The 26,442-nt window shown below is 43.7% G+C and overlaps 1 protein-coding gene across 1 annotated transcript in view; it reads right to left on the reverse strand.

Moving 5' to 3' along the window:
* Positions 1-7,825: 7,825 nt before the first annotated feature.
* The window catches only part of SH2D4A (SH2 domain containing 4A), a gene marked incomplete at its 5' end in the record, with an annotated part of 55,550 nt that continues 36,933 nt past the window's right edge, over positions 7,826-26,442 (reverse strand). Inside the window, 4 exons of the mRNA XM_080928297.1 lie at positions 7,826-8,644; positions 9,034-9,254; positions 21,124-21,254; positions 25,209-25,398. Of these exons, the coding sequence (XP_080784423.1) occupies positions 8,552-8,644; positions 9,034-9,254; positions 21,124-21,254; positions 25,209-25,398 (635 nt within the window). The 3' untranslated portion in view covers positions 7,826-8,551. The remainder of the gene's footprint in view (positions 8,645-9,033; positions 9,255-21,123; positions 21,255-25,208; positions 25,399-26,442) is intronic.

A 26,442-nucleotide genomic window follows, 5' to 3' on the forward strand; every position in this document is an offset into this window, starting at 1 on the left:
TAATTGGCATTAGGTAGCCATGAACATTTTAAGGATTCTATAGGTCTTTATCTCATATAGAAGGGCAATTTGTATCTGTCCATTTGGTTGTTGTTGGAGGAGGGTTTGTTGTTTGTGTGGAGGGTTTGTGGATTGAAAATTGAATATACAAACCTATATGAAAAGCTATCTGGCCTTAGAGTTGTGTTTATGTTGGGTTTTGGGGTAAAGAAACACCCCAGGGGTGTCAGGATGGCCAAGTGCTTCAAGGCGCCAGACTCGAGAAACACCCCTGGACGGAGGCAGTAGGACAGGCAGAATGAACCACCAGGGAAGGGTGTGGGACGTTGGGGGCGGCTTGAACCAAGGACTGAGTCCACGCCTGAGGCTCTGTACTGGAAACGGCGCCAGCAGAGTGAGGCCTCGCGGGCGGATAAAGAGATAAGCCTTCCCCCCCCCCCTTTTTTTAAAAATATTTACCACAACGATCAACTTCCAAGGTGAGAAAGCTTTCACTTTCCAGGTGCAGACAAGTCAGGCCAAGAAAGGTTCATGGATTGGCCCAGAAACTGACTCCCGGGCTCCGTATTATCATTCATCCTGGGGCAAAGCTTCAGAAGCTGCGGTCCCAAGGGAAGGAATTTTTTCTTTAAATCCAGCAAGTCCAGACCGCAGAGCCCTTTTATCTTGTTCTCTCGCTTTCTTGCCTCACTTGAGACACACAGAGGCGTGAAACTCACTGACGCAGCGAACCAGGAAGAGTTGCACATCGCAGCCACCGCCTCTCGCCAGCTGCTGTGTAATTACAAGCTGGGCTGGAACTGTGTCTGAGACCGAAGCCTCGGGCTCTTAATCAGGATCTCAAGAGCTGAGATTTAAAGATTGTCCCAAATAGAAAGTCAGAGGAGGGGAGTCTCGTGCTTAAAGGGAGCGTGTCCCTAATGAGAGTGACCTTGGACAGTGTCTTAGGAGGGCAGGTATGCTTCCTTCCTGTGCATACTGATGTCTGAGCTCCCTAAGATTGCGCTCTGGCTAGCTGTGTATTATCATTCAAAGCTGTTGCTCCTGGCAAGACTCTGGATGTGCTGTTGCTGCCAAAAACTATGAGTTCTGTGCCACTTCATCGGGGGAATTTAGGATTTTCCCAACACAGAGACTAAGTTATTTCCTATCCACAGAGATACCTTTCAAAATGTCCCCACTGTTTTCCACAGCCCTCTGCAGAAGTCAGCCCCAGCATAGCCGGTCTTATCAGGCAAGAATTCTAGTAAGAAAGAGGACAGCGACCATGGAAGAGAGAAGAGGGAGGGAGTCTACCGTGAATGTCACAGCTTGGGAGGGCTGGACACCATTGTGGAGAGAAGCCAGGCCTTGCTCCTGCCTCCACTGTTCCTCAACATTGATCGAGAGCCAGAACTGGGGAAGCACTGGTCTAGACTAACCGTCTGTCTGTGGATCTGGTATGGGTGGTGAGGGGCGCTGTATTTATTCCTTACTCTTCAGCAACACTTTAGGTCGAGGTCAGCACGGTGCTGCTGACGGCTCCCTCTACCTCGGTTTCCAAACCTTACAGCTTCCAGGCCTATCACCAATCTCAGCCTCCAGCCCAAACCCTGCAACAAGCACCTTATCTACCGGGGCCATTTGAAATGCGTTTAAATTTTTGAAATAAAGACAAAACAAAAAAATAGAATATCACCCAAATTAATTTTTAAACCATACCTGAAGGAGTTATTTTATTTTATTATTATTTTTTTATCCCCTGCAACTAGTCTCAAGCAGAGCCATATAACAGATGACACCCACAGCACGTGTGTGTGTGTGTGTGTGTGTGTGTGTGTGTGTGTATGTGTGTGTATGTGTGTGTGTATGTATGTATGTGTGTGTATGTGTGTGTGTGTATGTGTGTGTGTATATGTGTGTGTGTGTGTGTGTGTGTGTGTGTGTGTGTGTGTGTAGTGGCATGGGTGAGAAGCTTGTGTAGCACTCTTTCTCCGACGATGTGAAAGGATAAGTCTGCTATGGCATAGTGGAGACGTTACTAGGATTTTTTGACTTGGTGGGAAGTTTCAAAGTCAAGCAACTTTTCCGTGGAGGAAAATACACAGCTCACGTAGATGGGTTTGTGCAGTGGATTGAATCTACTCCATTAGCATAGGCTGCTGTCTTGGCACCACCTGACCTAACAGTGAGACAGGTGAGTATGTTCCAAATTCATAAGTTCTCTCCCCCTTCAAAAAGGAGGTGTTAAGTTGGGGGTTGTTATTAAAAATGCCTATGCGACTGGGTCAATTGACAACTCCCAACTTGGGGATAAAAGATGGCTACCTTGGGGTTGTCAAAATCACTAGGAAAATAATCCCTCCCTTCCTATTCTGTTTCAAACCCATGCTAACCGATCCACTTCTCTTAGGTCAACTAGCCAGTATTCTGTATTGATCATTATTATATACTCAGAACTTGCCCTTGTCCCCTTAAAATATTTCTTCAAACTCCAGGCATGGCCCATTGGTTACATAAACTGAGTTAATAAAGAAAACCTCACAGAGAGTGATTACACTCATCAGAGCATTTGCTGTGTTGGGCACTTAACTCTTTTCTAATCTTTGGAATGCAAGTGACTTAAGTAACTCATTTTTGACCAGCTCACTTAGGTTTAGCAATGTTGGTTTCTATGATTCCACAGGGCTAATTGATGATACAGGCAGGTCACAATCCCAAGCCTGCTGGGCTTTTCTTCTGTAATATCAAGCTACTTCATTGTCTAATGACAATTTTTATCATATGTTAAGGGAAAGAAAATTTCATCCTGTAAGCCCCTTGATAGTGTTTAATCTTAAGCAATAGAAGTAAGCCTCTGCATAGAAGGCAAGTTACTTGTCATCCTGCAGTCACACTTGAAGTGTGGCTGCAGAGCACCACAGGAGAGCACAGAATTAACATGGCAGAAAATCCAATCTCTCTGTCCACACAGCCAGAGATGAGCAGCTTTCTCCTAATACACAGCAGAGGGCAGGGATGAATGCAGTGAGAAGATTGGGAAAATAGAAAGTAAAGAAGAGAAACTCGAGCATGGCTTATAGATATTCCTAAAGAACAGGAACAAACAATTTAAACAAAAGCATTAAAGATGTAGTTATGGAAAAGCTCCAATTATAAGGGTGAAAAGGTGCATTCTAAGAAATGCATCCTGAAATAAAGTCATTTGCCGTGTTCTCAACAAAACGGAAGCAAGGAAATTCCAAAGACATATACACGCCATTCTATAAATATCTGTTGTGTATCCTGTACTCAAAATAGTGAAATCTACAGACTACAAATGTGTGAGTGCCTCATATATGCCTAGATTCTGGTGCACTGAAAGGGGTACCCATATTGAAATTAGAAATTGCAACTATTTATGTGGGAAGTCACTGCATTCGCCATTACAAGATGGCGCCCAGCCCGAAGGGAGGGTGGCCAGTTTTGAGATAAACAACCTAAGTGGGCATGCACACATGCCTGTTTTGCTGACTCATGCTGACTCTGAGTATGCTAATTAGGGCACACAGAATGCACCAATCAGGTGGCGACACAGTCCTCCTAAGCATATATAAGGAGGGCTGGTTTCTGGGCTCGGGATCTTTTGCCACTGCAATCAAACCCGCAATAAACGCCTGTAGAAGGATCCTGTTGTGGCGCATCTTCCTTGCCGGCGAGATAGGCGATCGCTACATATTAGGTCACAAAACATTGTTTACTGTCCTCTGCTTCAGTTCCTGGCTTGACTTCTTTCAGCAATTGATTGTGATTTGGATATGTAAGCAAAGTAAACCTTTTTCTCCCCCACGTTGTTCTTGGTTATGGTGTTATCACAGCAATAGAAAGCAGCTAGAACAACTAATCACAAAGCCTTAGCTCACATAGGAAAGTCTGCTTATAGATGTCCTGAGATTTTGGTGGGGAGGAGGGCTGTTCATGATGATTCTTTGGTCCTCTTTGGTCTTGATTGTTCCTGTGTTCTTCCCTAGCCTAGATAAGATTTGAGCTAACACCCTGGCCATAAGTCTGAGATGACTGTAGCATAGAGTTTCCAAAATCTTACTGATGGAAAGAAACATCGATATGGGCAGAGACTGGTACTTGACTCTGCCCAACACACAAGTGTCCATGTGTTCAAGGCCCTGGGATTAGAAACCTATACAACAGCCTAAAAGCAACACTCCAGAGCAAGAAAGCTTTAGCAAGAAGGGCAGGAATCTGGTCTTGTTGAGACAGCAGAAAGAGATCAGGGTAAGAGTTAAACTCCACCTCAGACCACAACTAGGGCCAGACACTCCCGGGAGAATGAGAATAAGTAGACAGCCTTCCTCAGCCCACTCAGTTGAAATTCCCAACTCTATAAACCATTTTCTTACCCTGAGAATTTCAAATATTCTTCCTGACCATTGTATCACCCAGCACTAGACAGTTTATTCCTCCACATGTCCATAACTGGTAAAATAAAACAGTATAGAACCCAAGTCTACTCCTCTTGGCAATAACAAGCTGAGTTGAGTTGATTCTCAGTTTTCTTTTAGTCACTTAACACAGATACATTTGGACACAGCAATACTTAATGCCTACAACACAACTTGAGGCAGAGGATGGTGCTGGAATCTCAAATGTCTTCAAAACGATTAGTGATTGAAGAATACTTTTGACTTATTCCTGTGAGTAACAGAACATGAACCCTTCTGATTTCAGGGCTGGAAAAAAATAGAGGCCACTCAGTGAAAAGACCACTCCTGTGCAGTAATGCTGAGGATTGAATAGTATGGTGCTTGACTATCCTGGGAAGTGGTACTCTTAAGAGATGTGGTCTTAGAAGCTGGAAAGAACCCAGATGTCCTTCAACAAAGAAATAGATAAATTGTGGTACATATACACAATGGAATACTACTCAGCTATTAAAAACAACCCGTTCAAAAATTCCTAGGCAAATAAATGGAACTTGAAGCTATAATCCTAAGTGATGTAACACAGTCACAAAAGAGCACTCATGGTATGTACTCACTTATAATGGATACCAACACCCCCCCCCACCAAAAAAAAAAAAAAAAAAAAGCTCAGAATACCCAAGAAACAATCCACAGAACTTACGAAGCTCAAAAAGAAGGAAGTCCAGAATGTGGATGCCTCATCCTTCTTAGAAGGGAGAACAAAACAGGGGAGAAAATACAAACCCAAATAGAGGAGGAGGAATTGAAGAAAAGATCTACAGAGACTGCCTCACCTGGAGAACCACCGCATATGCAGTCACCAAACCCAAACACTATTGCTGATGCTAAGAAGTATTTACTGGGAGGAACCAGATATTGATGTCTCCTCAGAGGCTCTCCCAGAGTCATATCAATACAGAGGAGGATGCTTGCAGATAAACATCAGACTGAACACAGGGACTCCAATGAAAGAGTTAGAGAAAGTACTGAAAGAGCTGAAAGGTTTGCACCCTCATGGGAAGAACAACATCATCATCAGCCAAGGCACTGAGGTGGAGGTGGAGAGGCACTGAGTTGAGATTGGGAGAGGAAGCACCTTCATGGAAGCAAGTTGAGGGGGATAGAGGGAAGAAAGTGGGGGGGGGTTAATATTTAAAATGTAAATACAGAGACTCCAATAAAATTGAAAAAAAAAAGTGATGTGGTCTTGCTGGAATAGGTGTGGCCTTGTTGGAGGACATGTGTTACTATGCGGGTAGGCTTTGAGGCTCCAATCTTAAGCTCTGCTCAGTATGGAATGAGAGTTTCCTCCTGACTTCTGGTGGAGAGGAGTTTCCTTCTGCTACCTTCAGATCAAGAATGTAGGACTCTCAATTCCTTCAGCACCATGTCTGCCCACACACTGCCATGATTCCTGCCATGATGATAATGGACTGCACCTCAGAAACTGTAAGTCAGCCCTAGTTCAATGTTGTCCATTATAAGAGTTGCCTTGGTCATGGTGTCTTCTCACAAAAATGAACCCCAAACTAAGATGAATAGTGTGATGCTTCATCTTGTCAATTTATTTGAATTTAGGTTCACTATGGGAAAACACCTCTGGATGTGCTTCTGAAAGTATTTCCAGAAATATTTAGCTAAAGAGAGAAGCCCTACCCTGGATGTGGGCAATATTATCTTATGAGCTGGGATCATAGACTGAATAAAAAGGAGAGAGATAGCATCTCTCCCTACTTTCTAAATGTGGGTTCTATGTGACTAATGGCTGCAGCCACCTACCGCCAGGCCTTCCCCATCACCATGGACTTCACTCTCATCCCAGGAGCCAAAATATATCACTCCTTTCTTAAGTTGCTTTTCTCAGGTATGTTTGTTACTGCAGTGAGTAAAGTCATTAACATAGATAGATGAATGCCCATTCAAATAATTTTAAAAAATAGTGGGGAGAGATGGGAATGGCAAAGAGATTCTGCGCCAGGTTACAATGAAACAACAATGCAGAAGCTTATAAAAATTTAACAATACAAACCACTTGCAATGTTTCAAGAAACAGTTGACTGTAACCTGAATTTCAAACATTTCTCATTAGAGTGAACATCAGCCTCTACTTTGGCACATTGTGCTTAGGAATGAGAAAAGCACAAAGGACAGATTGCAGCACCATCTACTCTAGTTAAAGGGTGATGCTAAAAGAAAGCTAGCATTGATAGGCTATGGTAAAGTAACTTCCCCCCAGTAAAAAGGACACCGAGTGAATCACAGATGCCCTGTTCACTGTCCACAGGTTGGCCTTGCCTCGTTAATGCTGAGCTAGGAGTAGATGGAGGTTTTAATTTAAGAACGATGCAGGGTAGGAGGTTACTTGCTGAATAAATTTGTATTCCAGGCCTAGCCAGGATTACTGGGGGTCTTGTTGCCATATCCTACTTTTATTTCCTCTTGAGGACACACAATGTGTAGAAAGGAACAAGTCTATGAAACTTGTGCAGGATGTATGGTTACATAAACTATTGCACTAGTTGTCTGAAGCTGCTGTAAAATTTTGCCATATACTCAGTCATTTAAAGGTTTATTATCTCACATTTCTAAAGCCTAACAGGCTGAAATAAAGGTGCAAACAAGTATGAACAAAGCCATGTTTTGAGTCCTAGGGAGACTCTGGCCCTGGGTCCTGCTGCCTTTCACAATCCCTGCCATACCCTGCTTACAGCTACATCACTCTACTCTGTTTCTGTACTCCCTTGACATCCATCCTTCTGTTTGTCTATTTCTGTATCTTTCTGTCTTATACAAATGCAACTCATTAGATGTGGACCCTATCTTATGTATCTTTTTGGTAAAAATCCTATTTCTATATCTGTTCAAACTCATGTACAGGGGGAGTCAGGGCTTCATGTATTTTTGGTGTGGGACACAACTCAACCCTCAATAGGTGGTATTTGAACTATTTACTTATTCTGTTCTTCTCTTGGGATCACAAACACACCTATCTGTCCTTACATGGCTATGCATAGCATCTTTTATATTTACTTTCAGATGGAGGGAAGGGAAGCAGAACAGAATGAAGAAATAAACTCTTAAGATTCATCAGGTGTCTTAGGGTTTCCAACACTGTGGAGAGACCATGACCAAGGCAAGTCTTCTTATAAAGGACAACTTTTAATTGGGGCTGGCTTACAGATTCAGAGGTTCAGTCCATTATCATCAAAACAGGAGTATCACATCTTCTAGATAGGTATGACAGAAGAGGAGCTGAGAGTTCTGCATCTTATTCCAAAGGGAACCAGAAGACTGAATCTTTCAGGCAGCTTGAAGGAGGGTCTCAAAGCCCACCCAATCAGTGACACACTTCTTCCAAAAAAAAAAAAAAAAAAAAAAACCACACCTACTTTAATAAGGCCAAACCTCCTAATAGTTACACTCTCTAAGGGCCAAGCATATTCAAACCACCACACTCAGGGTTACTGTAACACTGCGTTTTGGGTTGTTTGTTTTTTTAGTATATGGTAAGTCTATGATCCCAAGTCTTAAAACTTTTCTTTCAATTTACACTTGGGTCTCACTCTTCTGTCTTCTATATCTTCCCTCCAACAGACACGGAAAGAGTGGTCTTTTGAAGACAATCTCATCCCTCAGTGGGGATATTTTCCCCAGCATTCTAAAGCCAAGATATAAGCCCATATACAAAGAATACTGAGAACTTTCAGCGGAAAACAAAAAATGGAGTGTGTAGATCATGAAATTGTTCACTTGGTCTTTTAAAGTAACATCTTAATTGCTAAAAAGATTTCAGTGTACCCCTTTCCTTTCTTTTTTATAAACATCATTATGGTCATATCCTTCAAGTTTCTATCCTTCATATTAGGATGTTGCTAATGTGGGTACCTTTCCCTTTTCCCTTTCAGAATGAGGGTAAGAGAGAGGTAATATCCCCTTAAAATGAACTCCAGCATTTATGCAGAAGAGAGGTTTCAATGAAGACCTCACAGGCATTGTTCACTGTTGGCTCTGTCACAGAGAGATTTTGGCATCAGACACAAATGTCCATCTCAGAGGTGTCTGTCCAGAAGAGAACCCAGCTGTAGGCTAGAGGCTGATCTGGATGAAAGTTGTCACTGGAAGAGCTCCAGGTAGTCAGGTGGCTTGTCTTGTTGACCACAGGGATACAGCAGGAGTTCCTTCCCCAGAGAGGTTATGGGCTCCTCCTATCAATCAAAACACAGGGTCATGAGGAAGCTGTATGGTTGATGCCTATGCTAGGTCCTTAGAGTGTATCACTCTCCTACCCTTTATTTTAAGCACACCTAGATTGGTTCTGACAAGATTAAAAGATTTTTCCTCCTCTCAGTTACTCTCTCCTACTGGAGTCTGAGTTCCAGCATAAAATCACCCTCAGATATGATCAGTTCATTCATGTCTAGTATTCTCAGATGCAATGAGATATCTCTGAGTATGTCAGGAGAATATGAGAAAGGAAATTAAGACTCCTCATTACCAGAAGAAATTATGTGCCATGGTCACCCCATGTCTGTCTTTGTTATATATCTATAGGACAACAATTCCCAATGGAAATTAAGCATGTGAGTGGATTCACCTTGTGATACTCCACCAAATCTGCCAGGGTAGCATGCTGCAGCTGGTCCACACCCAGGAAGCTGTAAGAGTTGGCAGATGCATCTATGAGGAAATGTTTGCAGCCTTCCTCGGACAGGTAGGACAGGGCGTAGCCCTTCATCTTTTCACTGACTCTGATCAGGAAACTGCCTGGCACGCATGTGCTCAGAAGTTCATTTGCTTTCTTTAGTGTGAGAATCCCTGTAGGAAAGGGGGGAAAAAGTCATATTAGTCAAGTCCCTACAAACAACTTCTCTTTTACCCCTCTCTATATGAGTAGAGTTGGTGAAAATCAGAATAAAATTCCATGTGTATTTTGAGGTCCTTGGGAATTAGAACAAAACAAAATGAACAAAGCTTCTGGTATTTGATATCCAGACAAACACAAAACAAATGGATAGCTTGTTAACTTGACACAAACTGGAATCACATTGAAAGAAGAATCTTCAATTGAAGAATTACTTACATCAAGATGGTCTGTGGGCTTGTCTGTGGGAGCATTCTCTTAGGTAATAACTGATATGGGAGCCCTCTGTGGGTGGTACCACCCCCGGCAGGTGGTCCTGAATTGTATAAGAAACCAAACTGAGCAAGCCAATAAGCAACATTGGTCCTGCTTCAGTTCCTGCCTCTAGGTTCCTGCTATGAGTTCCTGCCCTGGCTTCTCAGTGATTTGGGAGTTATAAGCTGGAATAAACCTTTTCTTCCCCAAGTTGCTTTTGATCAGTGTTTCATCATAGCAACAGAAACAAACAGATAGTAAAAAAAACTGTATTTCAAACAGTTTCTCTTAGTGACCCATTTGGGTCAAATCAGGTTGTCTACCACTTATGAAGGTCTAGTAGGTTGACTGAGGGTGGTGCTGGGATTTTTCATTCCTAAATTAAACTTTTATGTTTTTGTAGGGCCACCACTGTTGATCAGTAAGTGTCTGTCAGAGGTCTGGGAAGTGATCTGACTTGGTCTAAAACAGTAGGTCTTGTACAGAATCACATGGTACATTAAAACATACCTGTTGTGAGTGTAAGGTGGTTTGCATAGAGAATGAACTGAAGGGTAAAACCCACCCACAATGTGGGTAACACTATCTCATTGGCTAGAAGATGGAGAAAGAAGAGAGCTAGTACAGGGGTAGAGTTCTCTTTTCTCCACTTCTTGATCTAGGATGATGTGACTACTCTGTCCCTCACATTCCCCATACCAGTATTTTCTGGTCCACCGTGATGTGAAGAGCCTTCAACTCTCATTCTGACTGCCAATGTTTCTCGGCCATGGAACTGAATAAATGTTTTCTCTCTTGTGATATTACTGTCATCTGTTGTGTTCACAGCAATATAAGAAGTAACTGATATAATTGTCATGGGTATGAGAGATACTACTATTATCAGGGTTGAGGCCAGGGCTTCTACTTAATGTGCAGAAAACAGTCTGGTACTAAAAGAATTATCCAGCACAAAACATCAGTGATGCTAAAGTTGAGTCAGTCTGGTCTAGGAGGTCCTGCAAATTGGGGAGAAAACCAGAAGAAACTGTTCTGAGTACCAGGTACCAGTTCCAAGTCTTCTGAATTCTACTGAAACTAATCTTTAATGTATACATCCACTGGCCTTTGAGAGGCTAGAACTAGAGCTTATTTATACCCATATATTTTCATCTATGTCTATATTACCTACCTACTGTTCAAAAAAATAAGCTCTAACACACACACACACACACACACACACACGGGGAGGGAGTGGCTTTATATAGAGAAGTATAATTAAGATGTCTTCTGAATTCTCACTCTTACTTCCTAGCTCATAGGGTTTGATTTGTGTCCCAAAGTTCCCACCTTATTTCTATTGTAATTATTGAAATAAATAGACATTATAAACATACAGAATATAAGGACCAGCACAGTTTGCTGAATGATCCCATAGGCTATGATTTGGCGAGGGGGGGGGGGCTTCTTTTCATGTTCATTTCTGCTTTGCAGCAGGCAGAAAATCTTGGCTTCTCTTGTTCCACCATTAGTTTGCTGCGCCTTCTCAAGTTCTTATTATTAAGAAAACAATCAGAAGTCTTTTTTTTTTTTTTGTGAGAAGGAAATGGGTTTTTACAGGCCTTTTAATTGCTAGTACGTTTTTAGTTCATTAAGAATTAAGCCCCAACCACCCAGAACACAATGTAAAATAAAAAACATTTCTGTAAATAGATCTTTAGTGAGAGAAGGAATATGAAAAGCCCTGTTCTTCCCCAGCCAAAGTCAACCCCCAGGCACTTCTCCGAACTGCGCGTTCCCATCGCTGTTCAGGAAGATACAGGCCTGGGTCCAATACCACAAAGCCTGACATGAGAGCTTGTGCCAAGCTCCAGGGTTTGGAAAGTGCTGAGAGATCTCTGTTCTGATAGGAAATGGTCTGCAAAAGGAAAGAAACCCAGAGCCTCGCTTCCAAAGACACAAGCTCTATTCCTGAACTTCCCGGAAATGTCGTTGATTCCTACCTACCGTATACATCTGCCAAGGTTTAAACATGAGCTTCCCTGGCCCTCAGATCCCAGTTCATGTCTTGAATGCTTGTTTCCTGGATGCTGGTATGGTTTTGGGAGGCTGTAAGAATTTCAGGAGGTACGACCCAGTGGGAGGAAATAGTGGAGGGGTGTTCTTAGAGCTACCGCTTGCACTGAAACACTTGCGTATACTCTTCCTCCATTTCCTGTCTGCCATGAGACTGGGTCTTCTGCACATGCTCCTGTTTACAGGATATCGTGACTATGTGAATGGGGCCCAACAGCAATGGGCTTGAACCCTCTAAGATGATGAACAAATGTTCCCCCTTTAATTAGTTCTTACGGGTATTTTTGGTCACAGCAACACAGCTCAACCTGTCAGTCACCTTCCCGTACTTCCTCTGTCGACACACTGGCAACAGTGGCCACACACTTACTAAGCTGAGCTTCTCAGTTCAGAAGCTGCATTGTCTGTGTCAAATAGTGACCCAGCAGACACAGAGTGCTTGCTTTCCCTGTCTCTATTGCTTTCCTATACATCGCTGGTTTCATGGATAAATTGTTTAGGAGACAATTGTTGTAAGAAGGGACAAACAACCAGTCTCTGCCAGGACTGCCCATGACAGAAGTTTGAAGGCTCCATGTTAGATTGCCTGAAAAAATAACATTTCACTGACCTGCAAATCTCCCTTCAGAAACAAGGACTTATTAAGCCTGTGTCTGGTGGAAAGGCAGAATTATGGAAGACACTTTCTTATTACAGCCAAATTTACTAACAGACTAAGTCTTTAACAGAATGAGCAGGTGTGTCCATGTGATAGCATGTGAATGGTATCCTGACATATATATATATATATGGATTCCTTAAAAGAAAGTTCTAGAAAATGACAACAAAACCTGAGCTAGGAGTATTTTACCCTAAAACTAGGTGATATATAGTAAACATAAATCAAAGTACATACAAGCCTTCTGACCTCTTCAACCATAGCCCCATTATACAAGCAAGATATTAGCACTATCTAATCTCCTAAGTCACTCGAACACAATAAAATGATTTGGTAATAAATCCCAGGTCATAGCGCAACCTCCCTGCACACTTCAGGAGTAAAGGCAGGCTCAAAGGTGAAGGCCATGCAGAGAAGACTGGGTTGTGCAAAAGGGTGATTTCTTTCGATTTTCTTAGCACACACTCTTGCATCTAAAAACACAGGTTAATGTAGTAGATTATTCACAGGAGACCTTAGGGGTCAAGGGCAGTGGATACATTTGAGGAGCCATGGCTACTGTCAGCCTTGTGAGAGCCACTCCTGGGGAAGGCATTCTGGAGTTCTTGAGGGCAATGCCAAAGTCAGGTACTTATTAACATGGTATGAAAAATTACCTTACAGACTTTAGATTTTCTCTATGCATGGCTCTAAGAATTATGAAAGAGGTGGCTTTATCCCACTTCTCAATCTGTGACACTTTAGGGTTGCCATCAGGGATCAGTAATCTTCGCACATAAAAAGAAAGAAAGCAACTCGAGATCCCAGGAGGGCTCTGTGACGGCAGAAGAAGTGGGTGCCCGATTTCTTTTAGTTAGTTGGTTTGCTTTTATGAGATAGCATCTCGCTACATAGCCCTGGGTAGCCTGGAACTCACAGGTGTCTCTCTGCCTCTGCTAGGATTAATGGTATCTGCCACCATGTCTAGCTAGATTTCTTTTATTCACTAAGGTTAATGGGATAGATTTCTACCAGGCAACTGGCCAGGGAAGAGCTGAGGAGCAGCTGCAGCTGAAACATTTACAACGCAACATGAACAGTTGGTGTTGTGCAGGCCCAACAGGCAGAGGTGAGACCAGAAGGAAGTGTCCTCCACACCCCTCTCTGTGTAGCCGTGTCATGAAACAGGGCATCCTGCAATGACGGAGCTGCCCTCTGTGTTGGCCAGGTGATTGCTGCCAACCACACGTATTTCTTGAGACCTCAACTACAGATGGTATGACTGTGGACTCAAATTTCAGTCTTATTTTGTTTACTTCATTACTTGGCATGTGTGGTCAATAGTTACTGCACAGGACTGTGCGATTTTTAAACCTCTTCAAAGTGAAAGTTTGACCAGAACAGGCCCAAGAAAACTGACTTCTGCCTAGAAGAGATTGACAGAACCCAAGAGACTCATGGTGACTCGGAAGCCCCAGCAGGCCCCTCTTAAGAAGCCAAAGGGCAGAGAGTGCTCCACGGGAAGAAGGCAGGAGGATGATCATGCCCACAGCACCTTCTGGAAAATTCCTACCCAATCTGCAAACAGAGAAGAGGGCATTTGGATGCCTCCTGGGCTATTTACTCTGAACTTGCAGAGCACCTGGTTCCACCACCTCTGTGTGCTCACCTGGTCCCAGCTGTGTGGGCTCACATTCAGCACGTGCCATACGGAGCATCTTGTTCTACCCTATCCCATGTTACCTCCTAGCAATCAGCTCCCTCACTGACCTCTTTACCTTCAGCTGGGAAAAACCTAGCTGACTGATTTCATCTCACAACGGACACCTCTGTGCAGCAACTGCCTCTGGCTTCAGAATGGTTAGAGTCGGGGGATGTGTGTCCCATATGAACTGCCATCTGCCGTGCGGCTTTACAACCTACTTACTGTGTCTAGAAAATGTTTTCATTAAATGAAAGATTACCAAATAATAATGTAATCTGCTTCATTGTGCCTTTAAATCAACCCTACAAAGGGGCAATATTATTACTCTAAAAGACGCCTTACGGGGATGGAGTGATAACTGAGGGGTTGAGAGTACTTACAAAGGACCAACAGTTGCATTCCAGTACACACATGTGTGACAAACACCTGTTAGCCCAAGTACACATATGGCAGTCCCAGGTGATCTAATACTCTCTCCTGCCTTTTTGGGCACCAGATATGCATGTGTGGTGCAAGTACATACATGCAGGAAATGCTCATATAGATAAAATAAATATTTTTCAATGCTTCAAAGTGTGTTCGCAGAAAAGCAGAGGGCATGATAGGGTCTTTAGGTATGTCAGGGTAAGTGTGCATCGAGCTCTAGGCCTTGAGCTCGGAGCCAGACTCCTACTCACTCAGCCATGATACCTCCTTGTGTGGTGAAACAACGTACTTCTGTCTATATGTCTCGCCTCTAATTTAATCCTCAGAGTGTCCCCGGTAAAGGAAACTATCATCATCCCCGCATGGTACCCAAACAAGGCAAGTGAGGAAAGCCAGTGCCAATGTTGCAGGATCAGGGTCTGCTCCAGGTCTTCAACTCGGGTATTTTGCTTTTTAACTCACTGTGCTTGTGAACGTTTCCAAATATGTATTTTCTTAAGAGGTGTTCAGATCCACCCTGAGCAATTTACAGCAGATGCATTTCTCTTGGAATGTTGACTGTCGAGCTGGCTGTGCAGATCCTTCCAGTGCTAATTTCCACTCTCCTAAGCTCAGGGTTTGTGTTCTGAGGATCCGTAGCCCTAGATACTCCAGACTACACTTGGGGCTACCTCAGTGCAACAGGACATTGTAGCCACTGCAGATCCTTCAGAGCCAGGCTGCTTGGTACCACCAGCACCTGGGACTGCCCCCCCAATGCTTTGCCTGGCACCCGCCTCCCTTCTTTGCTACCTGTGCTATATACGTCTGTCTCTGGGCTTCCCCCAAAATATGGAAAAGAAGAGGCTGCTAGAAAACAGTATTTGTAAAGGAACATGTCTCCACAGTTCGGGGACTTCCAAGTCTCACATGCCCATCTACTTAGAGCATAGGATGAGAAGTAACTTTTTCTAGAGCTTACTTCTATCTCCACAAGTCTCTCCTACCACTCTACGAATATTCAACTCCTCCTGCAGTGAAGGGAAGTATTTCCTGAGAGGCTCTAGAACCTGCTCCAAGTCCCAGCTATGAAGAGAGGAACATGACCAAAGCTCTTAAAATATTATCTCAATGTTTCTCTCATAGTTAAAGGCTTAAAATTACATTACTCATTCTCCTTCGCTCTCTCGATGGTTACATATATTGTCTGACATTTATTGTGCACTTCACAGAGTTTTGAGTAAACTGCATCTATTAAAGACTTGATTCTTGGTCCTTACCTGCATCGTACAGAACAGCTACAGAAATGCTGAAGTTAGGTCACGTGACCAGGGCCACATGGCTGACTGCTGGAGTCTGGTGTGAAGCCCTACAGCAAACTTCATATGTGCTTTCATCCACCTCTTGGTTTTTGTTTGCTTTGCTTTGGTTCCCCCCCATCATAAAGAAGTGGTGTCCATCATATGGTTGTGGCAGGAAACATTGTAAGAAAACTGTGCTGACCAAGAGAAGTCTAAGGACAAAGCTCACGACTTCTTTGATGCTTTCGAATCCCCCTTCTACACAGATCCTAATGGGGTCCCTCAAAGCAGAGGTACTCACTCTTCCTTCCACCATAAACACTGCACTGTCTTCTAGGTAACCTCCCTGCTCCAAAATCATGGCAAGAAGCTGAATAATAAGTACAATGCTTGCCTAACATGCTGGGTACCGTTCTTACAAGCACATGTGCAAACACACACACACACACACACACACACACAACTGGAATACTAGCATTCTGGACATTTGTAACTCAAGTACATCATTTACAATAATAGAGATTTTGAAATCCAAGGTCTGCTCTATTCTTACCATTAATAGAAAGCACAGTAACATCTTTGTAGCAAATTCATGGCCCTGAGTCATTGATGAGAAAGACTATTGATGAGTCTTCCAGAAAAGAACAGCAGAACACAGCACTCTTTGCAGGAGCACTAGAACATTCCAGAAAGAACCTGTGTAGTTTTAGCCCCCCTCTGTTTCATCTTCTCCCCTTCAGAAGTCTGAACAAATGTAATATATATAATTAATGGAGGAATACAGACAATCATGAAAACTGCCATGATCTCACTAACATAAAGGAAGTTTACATGTTTAAACAAAGCCTTGCTGGTTCCTTCAAAAGCACACAGGGACCACCTGAGAATAGGCTTCCAGTTGCTCTTCCTGCCACACACAGTGGTGACGTAGTTTTGCTTCTGGTCAAAGTCTAGTTGCTTCATGAAATGTGTGCGTCCTAGATGTGATGACACAGGATGCAAACCATTACCTGAGGCTTAGCCAGACTTCGGAATGTCACACACTTCAGTAATGTGTGCTTGGATGACAGTTACATGAAAAAAAAACCCTTTGTGAAAGGTGAGCAAAATTTGATGTCCCACAGTTATAAAATTGTGGCTCTTCTGAAGCCAGATGGCCACAGGATGGATCAGTAATGGGTGCCTATTTGTATCTATGAGCCTTTTTTAATGAGATCAGTTGCCTACTCTCAGCTGCAGTGGGATCTTTTTACCTTGCAAAAGGAGCTGTGGGGTGTGGAAAGGCTAGAGAAATAGAGAAAACCACAGGACATCATCTCGATGACTACCTTTAGGCAACTTGAGTTTCAGAGATAACTACTCCTACACCAAGGGGGGGGGGGCTAGTCTGCCAAAGAGAATGAGACAGAGAGATGTGTCAAGATAGAAGCAATGTAAACATCTGTAGCATGATCCAATAGTGTCAAAGCCCACTGAAAGTATAGGGATATGCTTTTGGAGTGGTTTCTGATATAAACGATAGAGACTACATGTCTAGAAGGCAGGTTTTTGTGCTAAGTCAGCAAAAGAAATCCAAAGGAATAGATAAGGGGGAAGCTGATTCATTGAGCCCAGTTATATCCTATTTGGCTAGTGTTTATGACATTTCAAAAAGTAGTGGTCGACCAGATATGCAAAGCAAGTATGTGAGTGAAACGACCTAGCAACAAAGACTGCTGGGCAAACCCTGAACCAGAAATGTGTTCCCATCATCTTTTGTCGCTCTACATTCCAGCCTTGGGTAGTTTCTAAGACCCCTACACTGCCTCCATTTTGTATCTTTAGGGGGCTCAAGGAAACACTGGTAGAATGAAGAAGTGAACTTGCAGGTAGAACTGGAGCTGTGTTGATTCTTTGACCCTGTTCAATGAGGCCTCAAGCATGTTAGTAGGTGTAAAAGATTAGGTATGATGTCCCCTGAGATTCAGAGCCTGGAGTTAGATTATGCCTAGTGACTTAGTTGGTAAGATAGGTGGGAGGAGTCTCTGGAGCTTATCATATACTTCCTAAACACCAGGGACTAAACTGTGTGGCTGAAAGATTGCAGAAACATGGTAACTAGGGAAGGAATAAAATGGATTAAAAACTGCAACTGTATTCGAGGGACAGACAGACCTGAGCTGAGAATCACAGTCTAGGACAAGAGGATGTGAAAAGATAAAAATGACACAGACAACAGGAAATAATCCCTTTTGCTAAGGAAACCAACAAAATAGACTTAATGACAGTATTCTGAAACTCAGGAGTCAGGGAGACACAGGCCTTTACTCCAGCTGCTCCAGCCCAGCTGATGGCCACACCCTCTCCCAGGAACTCACCCTTGTTCTGTCAACTTCCCAAACAGCCAAGGCCTTTGGCTTCTACCCAAGACCATGTCACTATTGCCTCCTGAGGTGCCCTGACTTTTTAAGGACCGGCCCTAAATAAATACTTCCAAATGAGACAGTGTTTTGCAGTAATTACTGTCTGTTTTGCTGAAGAACCACATGTCGCTTGTGCGACCGTTCCTTAGCACAATAGGACTGTGATAAAGAGAAAGAGAAAGGGACAGGAAGGGCAAAGGCATCTGTTCTGTGGGGGCTGTTGTGAACTCTTCATACATGTGAGTTCATTTGCTCTGCACAGAAACCTCTGCACACATTCACCAGCTCCCACGCTCACGGGAGACAGTACAACGCACATAGTGGTATTCTGAAAATCAAGTTCCAAAACTCCTCCCTTCTTTCATTTCTGCTCATTTCGATCCCTGTGGAATAGAACTCAAAAGCTAGCACATTCAGCAGCAACTGTTCATATGGTATGAAATTAGAAAGTCACCACACACAGGACAGGTCCAGGAGAGGCACGAGAAGACCTTACACTTAGACCTCACGCTGATCCTTGGCACTGAGGCCACCTGTAAGTAGGAGAAGCAAACATGAACCCATGTAACAGTGGGACAGGCAGATACCTGTCGGCCCACACACCATCTCAAACAAAATACTCCAGACCAGTGAGAATCCTGACTTAGAAGCTAGAGTGGAGAACGCTAACGGAAGTCTGACCTCTGCACTCACACGCGGAGGCACGCACACCAGCACTCACACTGCACATACAAGCAGATAATGTGAAAACTGGCCGGAAGGAGGGATGTGGCCACTGTCGGCAGTACTGACCATTAAATACACACGCAGCTGTAATTCAGAGAGACACAGTGTAATCCCCCTGTCTCCATCATGGGAATGGGAAATTCTGTCTTTCTAAAATGGAAGCTGAGGATTTATGTCGGCCACCTGACTGCATATTTATTATCATATCATTTATTTATTGTATTATTTATTTTGCTTGTAACTATGACAAACATTTGTATAAGAATGAATCAACAATGCCACATTTATCAAATATTATGTGTGCACATGTGTGTTTTGTAGGCAAAGCTCCCACTAGAGTTATAGCCCTTCCATGTCCTCTAGCTTTCTACAGCACTTTCAGACAGAACTAGCAGTTCACAGATCGGAATTCTTAATGACATCAGCTAACACTTCCAATCTCCATACCCTGCTGTTTATAAAAAAAAAGAAAATATGACTGCTCTCATAATCAGGGACAACAGCACACAACTGTCCGAGGACACACAACAGCACACAGCAACTATCCAAGGACACACAAGCTCCGAAGGCTGGTTTCCTGTGCTTATCTTCAAAGGAAACAGGGCAGCAGACAGTGAGGGGGGTGCTGAAGGCTGCAGAATCAGCAGAGTTCGCTTTCTTTCTTTCTGACAGCATCACCACAACTCAGGGAAGTGGGATGCTTACAACCCTGCCACAGAAGGGTGGGGGACTCCTCTAGGAGCCAAAAAGAACCAAAGTCTGACCCTCAAATGTGCATGTTCAAGGACACCTGGAAGCTCTGCTGAGACACGGGCTACCAGAACAGCTATCAGGAAAAGGCCATCACAGAACATCTGGGGCTTTTTAAAGGGGTTGCTCTTGCTGTGTGTCGGGGAACTTATTTTCTGTGGTCTGTTTATGTGTGAAATGACACTACTAAGAAGTAAGATGCCCTGCACATGGTTCACACCAAGACACTGTGTGCCGAGTGGGAGATACTGCCTTGGATATATACTGAGGTAGTAAATCCAATTCAGCCACACGTAATTCCTTCACTCATTTTCTGTGTTGGAGTTCAAAATGATCACTTGTACAATATGGGTCAAAGCTGTATTCCAGTCCCGTGGCCACTGGTCTTAAAGAAACAACTGACTTTTTTGAGATGAAGCAGTCAGGGAGTATGACCTAGGTTGACAGAGGAGCCTTAATTAACCAAGTACCTTAAGCCAAATGCTGACACCATCAGCTGATACTGTTCGAGGACTCAAACAACTCCATCTTGCAGACTTGCTAGAGCGACAGAAAGGATCAAAGCCACAGGACCAATCAAGGAGCATACAGGAGCTAGACCTTGATGCCCCACTCTCTAGCAAACGTGTACCTCAATATTCAGGTGGTTCCCCTAACAGGTGGAACTGGTGGGGCGGGAGGAGCTATGTGGTCTCTGTTCCCTGCTGTTGGACCTCCTTCCCCCTACTTGAACTGCCTGGGTGGGCCTCGTGGGAGAAGATATGCCTAGACCTGCTGTGACCAGATGACCCAGGGTGGAGTGGTACCCAAGGGAGGCTCCTGTTCAATGGGGCGGGGCAATTTTGAAGTGTGGGGCAGGGAAGAAAAGAGGAAGGGGAGCTATGATTGAGATGTAAAGCGAGTTTTTTTTTTTAAAGATCTATTTATTTATTATATATAAGTACGTTGTAGCTATCTTCAGACATACCAGAAGAGGGCATCAGATCTCATTTCAGAGAGTGGTGAGCCACCATGTGGTTGCTGGGATTTGAACTCAGGAAGAGCACTCAGTGCTCTTAACCACTGAGCCATCTCTCCAGCCGTAAAGCGAGTTTTTAAAAAGCTTCAGAGATGTGAAAACTAGGGCTCAAGTAGGTTGAGCAGCAATAGAAAGAGACCATTCTTTCTTCAAGGTCACCCAACTGGTTATGAAAGAGATGGTGCATATCTGCCCCTCTGCCTACAACCCTGTCTCAGTGCATCAGACAGCGGACTGTCTAGTGGAGGGAGGCAATAGCACGTGCCAAAGTCTCACTCGGTCCTGTCCGCTGAGTCCCTAGGAAGCCCTGCTTTCCTACCCTCCCTGGAGCACTGTATTTGTGGCAAAGAATTAGCAAACATCATTGCGGTGGCCATGAGTGCTGACTGCTTTCTAAGTAAGGCCAAGCAGACTGCCCTCTGAAAAGCCTTTAAGAAAATGATTCATGGGAGTAAGGGGAAGATGTTAATGCGGCACAAAGGAAAGAAGAGAGAGCCCATACTGTTTGTCTGTCGGCCTTGACTGAGCACTGTTTGGTCTGCCATTAGAAGTGGTCTCACAGTACTCACCATGAAACCAGGGAGCAATGGTGTCTGAGTTTTTCTGGTAACCTGCACGGAATGGCAGCTGTTCCTCTTTGAACCATCGGATGGTGTCCTCCTGGGCAGAGCTGGTCTTGGTCCTTATCACTCCCTGATTCCTGCCATGGGTAAGATGGTTCTCAAGTTAGGGAAGACTAATTTAAAACAATGTCCTGCATTCTGCTATTCGCCTAGACCAGTGCTTGCTCAGCCACCACCAGAGGATCTCCCACCTACAGCAGATAGGAACCAACTCAGAGATCCACAGCCAGACATTCTGCAGAGTAAGAGACCTGGGGACACTCAGCCATCAATGGGATATCTCAATCAAACCCTTTCCTCGGGGTTACAGAAACTATATAGAAGAGGCAGAAAGACTGTAAAAGTCAGAAGGGATGGATGATATCAAGGAAACAGTGTCTTCCAGATACAACAGGACGGGCACACAGATGAACTTGACACTGTGCCTGCTCACACAGGGCCTGCACAGGTCCAAGTCAGAGAGGATCCAGTGCTAAGACAAAGACATCTCCAACTGACAAGCACTTACAAAGGAAAAAGGTCAGTCTCCTCACTGGGTGTCCGAATCACAGTTAAAGGAGGCCCTGTGCCCTCCCCACACACGACAAACCCAACCGTGTTTTCAGGTGGTTTTGGTATAACGATGCTTTGTTAGGGCTTTCTGTTTTGTTTAATCTCACTGACCTTTGCTTCTATAATATGATTTGAATTTCATATTTTAAGGGTTTTATTTGTCTGTGTATGTCTTATACACCTTCGCTGTTTATTTTTAAGCTATTTTTGTTGTTTTGTTTGCCTGCCTGTTTTCCCAAGACAGAAAGAAAGAAGAGGTAGAGATGGGTGGGTGGAGGTGTGAGGAGGATCTGGAAGGAGATGAGGGAGTGCTGTGATCAGGATATATGGCAGGAACTTTCAACAAAAACTAAGCTCATTGCAACTTATGATAGTCTGATTATAAATGTGTTATTTTATAATCTGTCCTATAATTATAAATCTGTCCCAAAGGAGAATTCAAGTTTTAACTGTAATTTAAGGGAAAGAAAGAATGATCCATTATATGTATATGTGTCTATTATATGAATATGTACACACTTACATATTCATGTATACGTATATATGTGTGTATGTATTCGTAGATATGCACACATAAACGGGTCTGCATCAATTTAACCAACGGAAGACTGGAAATATTCAAAGAAACACATTGCAACTATGGTAAACATAGACATTTTTGCTACCTATTATTCTACAAACAATACTATGTAATTATTTACTTCACTGTAAAGCACTTACACTGTCTGAGTCACTATAAGTAATTTAGAGATTAAAGTGCAGGGAGACTATGAATGAATTACAGAAAAATAATACACCATTTTATAAGTGGGGCTTGAGCATTCTTCACATTTTGATCTCTTCAAGGGCTCTTAGGACTTGCCTCCACGGATCCTGAGGGACTACGTTATACTGAGAGGCAGAGGAGAAAGGGGAGAAGGAAGAGGGGGTGTGGAGGAAAGAGAGAGAAGAGAAGGAGGAAGAGGTGGGAAGAGGATGATTTGCATTTTAATTTCCAACATCCAATCACAAGGCAGAGTTGACGGTGGGTTAGGTGCCCTACACGCCACCAGTGTATGGCTCTCAAAACCAGAGAAGAGCAAACAAATTCATCTGGACCAGTCACACCAATAACCACTTCTGGGTCAGACTTGAATTCATGTTACTATGGCTTAAAAGATCCGCTAGTTCCGATTAGCATTTGGGAAAAGAAGCATTCAAAACTTGAAGCCATTTTCCTGGAGAGTGTGCACGTACAGACAAAGTCAAGTGCATGCACAGAGCAAGCTCCTTCCTGACGCCTTCGTTACGTGCCTTTCCACAGGTTCTCCATTTCTGCCCACCTCCCTCACTTGCTTCTCCTCTCACTCTCTGAATAGGTTTCTTTCTACTAAAAGATGCTCTAGGAACAAGAAGATAAAGGGAGTATGTCTGCAGACTAGGGAGGAAAAATTAGCAACAGCACCATTTTGAAACCAACTCATCAGAAGGGCATCCTGTCTCGGATGGGTTCTACTACAGAAGGCAGCACAGAGATGTAATATTCTCCCAAGTCCTGTTCAACGAGCCACTAAATGAGCAGAATCTAAATCTAAAAGAGACTGAATGAGCAACTGAAATTTTCCATACAAATTAATGTGGCACTTTGTGCTTCTGTTGGTATGTGTATGCCATGAGTTCTGTGTGACATAACAGTTCTGCAAAAACACACAGACATATACACACACTCACACATACATGCACACACTCACACACACATGCACACACTCACATACAAGCACAGGCACACACACACACATACACACATACACAAATACACTCACACACACATGTACACACACACACTCACAAACACACACACACTCACACATGCTCACACACACTCACACACATGCACACACATGCAAATATGGCTATGTATCCTCATTTATGGCATTCAGAGGATTTGAGAACAAACACAATACTTGACTTTCCCGGAAGCTGACCTTGCCTATGCCTTAGATTATGTGACAAATTGTCATGCTAGTTTCCACATTGGCCATCACAGACACGGGGCAGCTAGCGTCTGTCTTTCTCTGGGTTGGCTCCTGGCTAACCTCTACCATAACCGCCCTGAATCCAAGGCCCAGCAGTTTATTTGGACACATAGGAGCTCGTCTGCTTTGCCTTAAGCTGAAAAAGAACAAGCTGAGCAGCTGACAGAAACTGTCTCCTCCTCTCCGAAAGGCCACTCCCATTGCCATCCTTATACTGTGTCCTAAAACACTGTAGGAGAGACATCAGGTGGACCACACCCTGGCTAGGCAGAAGAAGCTGCCCGTGAGGCCCTGTGGCCAGAGTGACAGGAGGCACAGCCACATGCAGGCGTCCACTTGTGACCTGTTACAAAGCTCGGGAGGTGCGTATTTCCTAACTTTTTATTTCTAGTTGTAAGGGGGGGGGGGGGAAATAAAACTTCATTTCCCAAACTGTGTACAGGGTGATTTAGCGCTGGCCAACACGTCTCAATCTGGAACCTTTGGTAGAGGAAGTAGAAGTGGTTATAGAAGGGGAAATAATTCACTCTTGTTCCACTGAGGTCATAATCCTCAGAAAAAAAATGACCTAAGCAATTAAAAAACAGGTGTTTTGTTTATTTGTTTCATTGTTCCAAACTCTTAACAGAGAATTATTTTTGGATTTTACTTCAAGAGACAATGCTAAATGCAGTCTAGGTCATGTGATCAATAATTTATCTTAAACATTTCTTTCTAAATATAGGAATATTAGGGCAGAAGATGTCGCCCAGTGGCCGACTGCTTGCCTAACACATAACAGGCCCTGAGTTTAATCCCTGCTACAAACAAATACATACTTGAATATTAATAATATTCCATAAGTCAGTAGTTATAAAAAATTGGTAGTCAGTAAACATGAAAAACGCCATTTTCTTCTGAATAACACTATAGTTTTTCTTTTTTATCTTCCAGCTCATGTTGTCCCTAGAAGGTAAAGGTACCTTCATCACCAAATAAGAAACTTTGTTCCAAAATAGGACATTTCAAAATTCTGAAAATATGATCTTGGCTCTGGGTCGTAGAAAGAGAATTACCACCAGACAGACCCTGACTCCAGCAATAAAAAGTTGTTCTGGGGATGGGTCTGCCTGCCCCCAGGATCCTAATGTTATTTTTGGACACTAAAGGCAATGCGCTCATCAAACACCCTTCTGCCCGCCATGTTCCCCCCCTCTCATTCCTGTCAGCCTGTTGCCACTGGGTGGAGGTGGAGAAGAGCAAATCACCTGGACAACTTCACCCTGTGGCTGGGGTCTAACTTTAGCCGCAGTGGGGATCTTACAGGGAAAAGGGAATCAAGGAAGACTGGTTAGAAGCAAGCCTGTGTTGATCTAAGCAGTGAGCCAACACTACCACCCACCCCCATCCCATGCCTCAAGACACACAGCTTTCAATCAGCCCATCCCAGAGCCTGTGATGAAAGCCATCTGTGCGGCTTCTTACCCTAAAGACTTTGGAGGGCTTCCCGGCGGCTGAAGGAACTGGGGCTTCGGAGGAAGAGGAGGTCTTCTGGGCTTCTGTGGACTCTGTAGCCCCTCACCACTCCTTCCCCTTTGAGAAAGCCTTTTGTAGTCTTCCCGTGCTTGCTTAGCTAAGGAGCGTCTCTTCTCATCAGCTGCCTTAGATTTTCGCACTAGAAAGATAACAATGTCTGAGTTAGTCCATCAGCCTTGCCAAAGGTCACATCCAGAGCCCACAGAGACAGCAGACTCAGTCAGCCCAGCACCATAATGCACTGGGAAGGCTTCAGGTAGCGTTGGTTCTGTGTTCACATTAACAATCATTCCCAGTGCCTACTATCTCATTCTAAGGCCTCTCCTGTACTCGCTCCAGAATTCCTACCTGCATTTAGGAACTAGGGGCTTTCTAAGAAGGAGAGGAAAGAAAGACAAAGGAGGAGGAGGGTGTGGGATGGAAAAGGTATAGCAAAAGCAAGTTACTTGGCAGTACTAAGCTGCAAGGCCTAGTCAGAGAGACGGGGAATGTCAGATGCCAGTATTTCATCCCTGATATAAGCAAAGACTAGGAAGGACTTTTCAGTAGCAGGTGAGCTAGGGACAAGCATGGAGACTGGTCGAAGGTCACATCCAGAGGCTACCATAGGCTTAACTGAATGTGAATTGGCCAAAGAGACAGAAAGTAAAGGGACTTTACCCATAAACATGTCATGGACAATTTAAGAACACCTCAGTCAATATAAACATGCTTCCCAAGCTGCCTTTGAATGTTAATTTCTCTCTAAAATAGATGGGGGTATGTTTTATCCAAGGGGGGGGGGGTTAAAGATCATGACAGGATGCAGTCACCCATTTTCATGGTGGATTTTGTTTTGGTTTTTACAATTCAGAATTTATGGGCTAAATCCTGCCATGTTTGGGTTTGAAAACACACTCAAAATATTCCATCATACTGGAGTTTTAGCGCTTAGCACAGAAAGCCACAAATTGGATCTTGCAAATATATTTGTTTCACCAAAAATTTTGGCATTTGTTGTGAATGAAATATAGACCAATTTCAGGACTCTGGGTATGTAGAAAATCTTGTTACTTGGTTTTAGCCTCTGTACAAGTCTCAGGGGACTGTCAGGCAGCTGAGTGAGTCTCCTCTGTTGATGGCAGATGAAGCCTCTAATCCATTCTCATTCAGGGATGCCCATCCTCTGTCCATCCTGTTCTGG

The sequence above is a fragment of the Micromys minutus genome (assembly GCF_963924665.1).
Source record: "Micromys minutus genome assembly, chromosome: 14".
NCBI classification, from domain to species: Eukaryota; Metazoa; Chordata; class Mammalia; order Rodentia; family Muridae; genus Micromys; species Micromys minutus.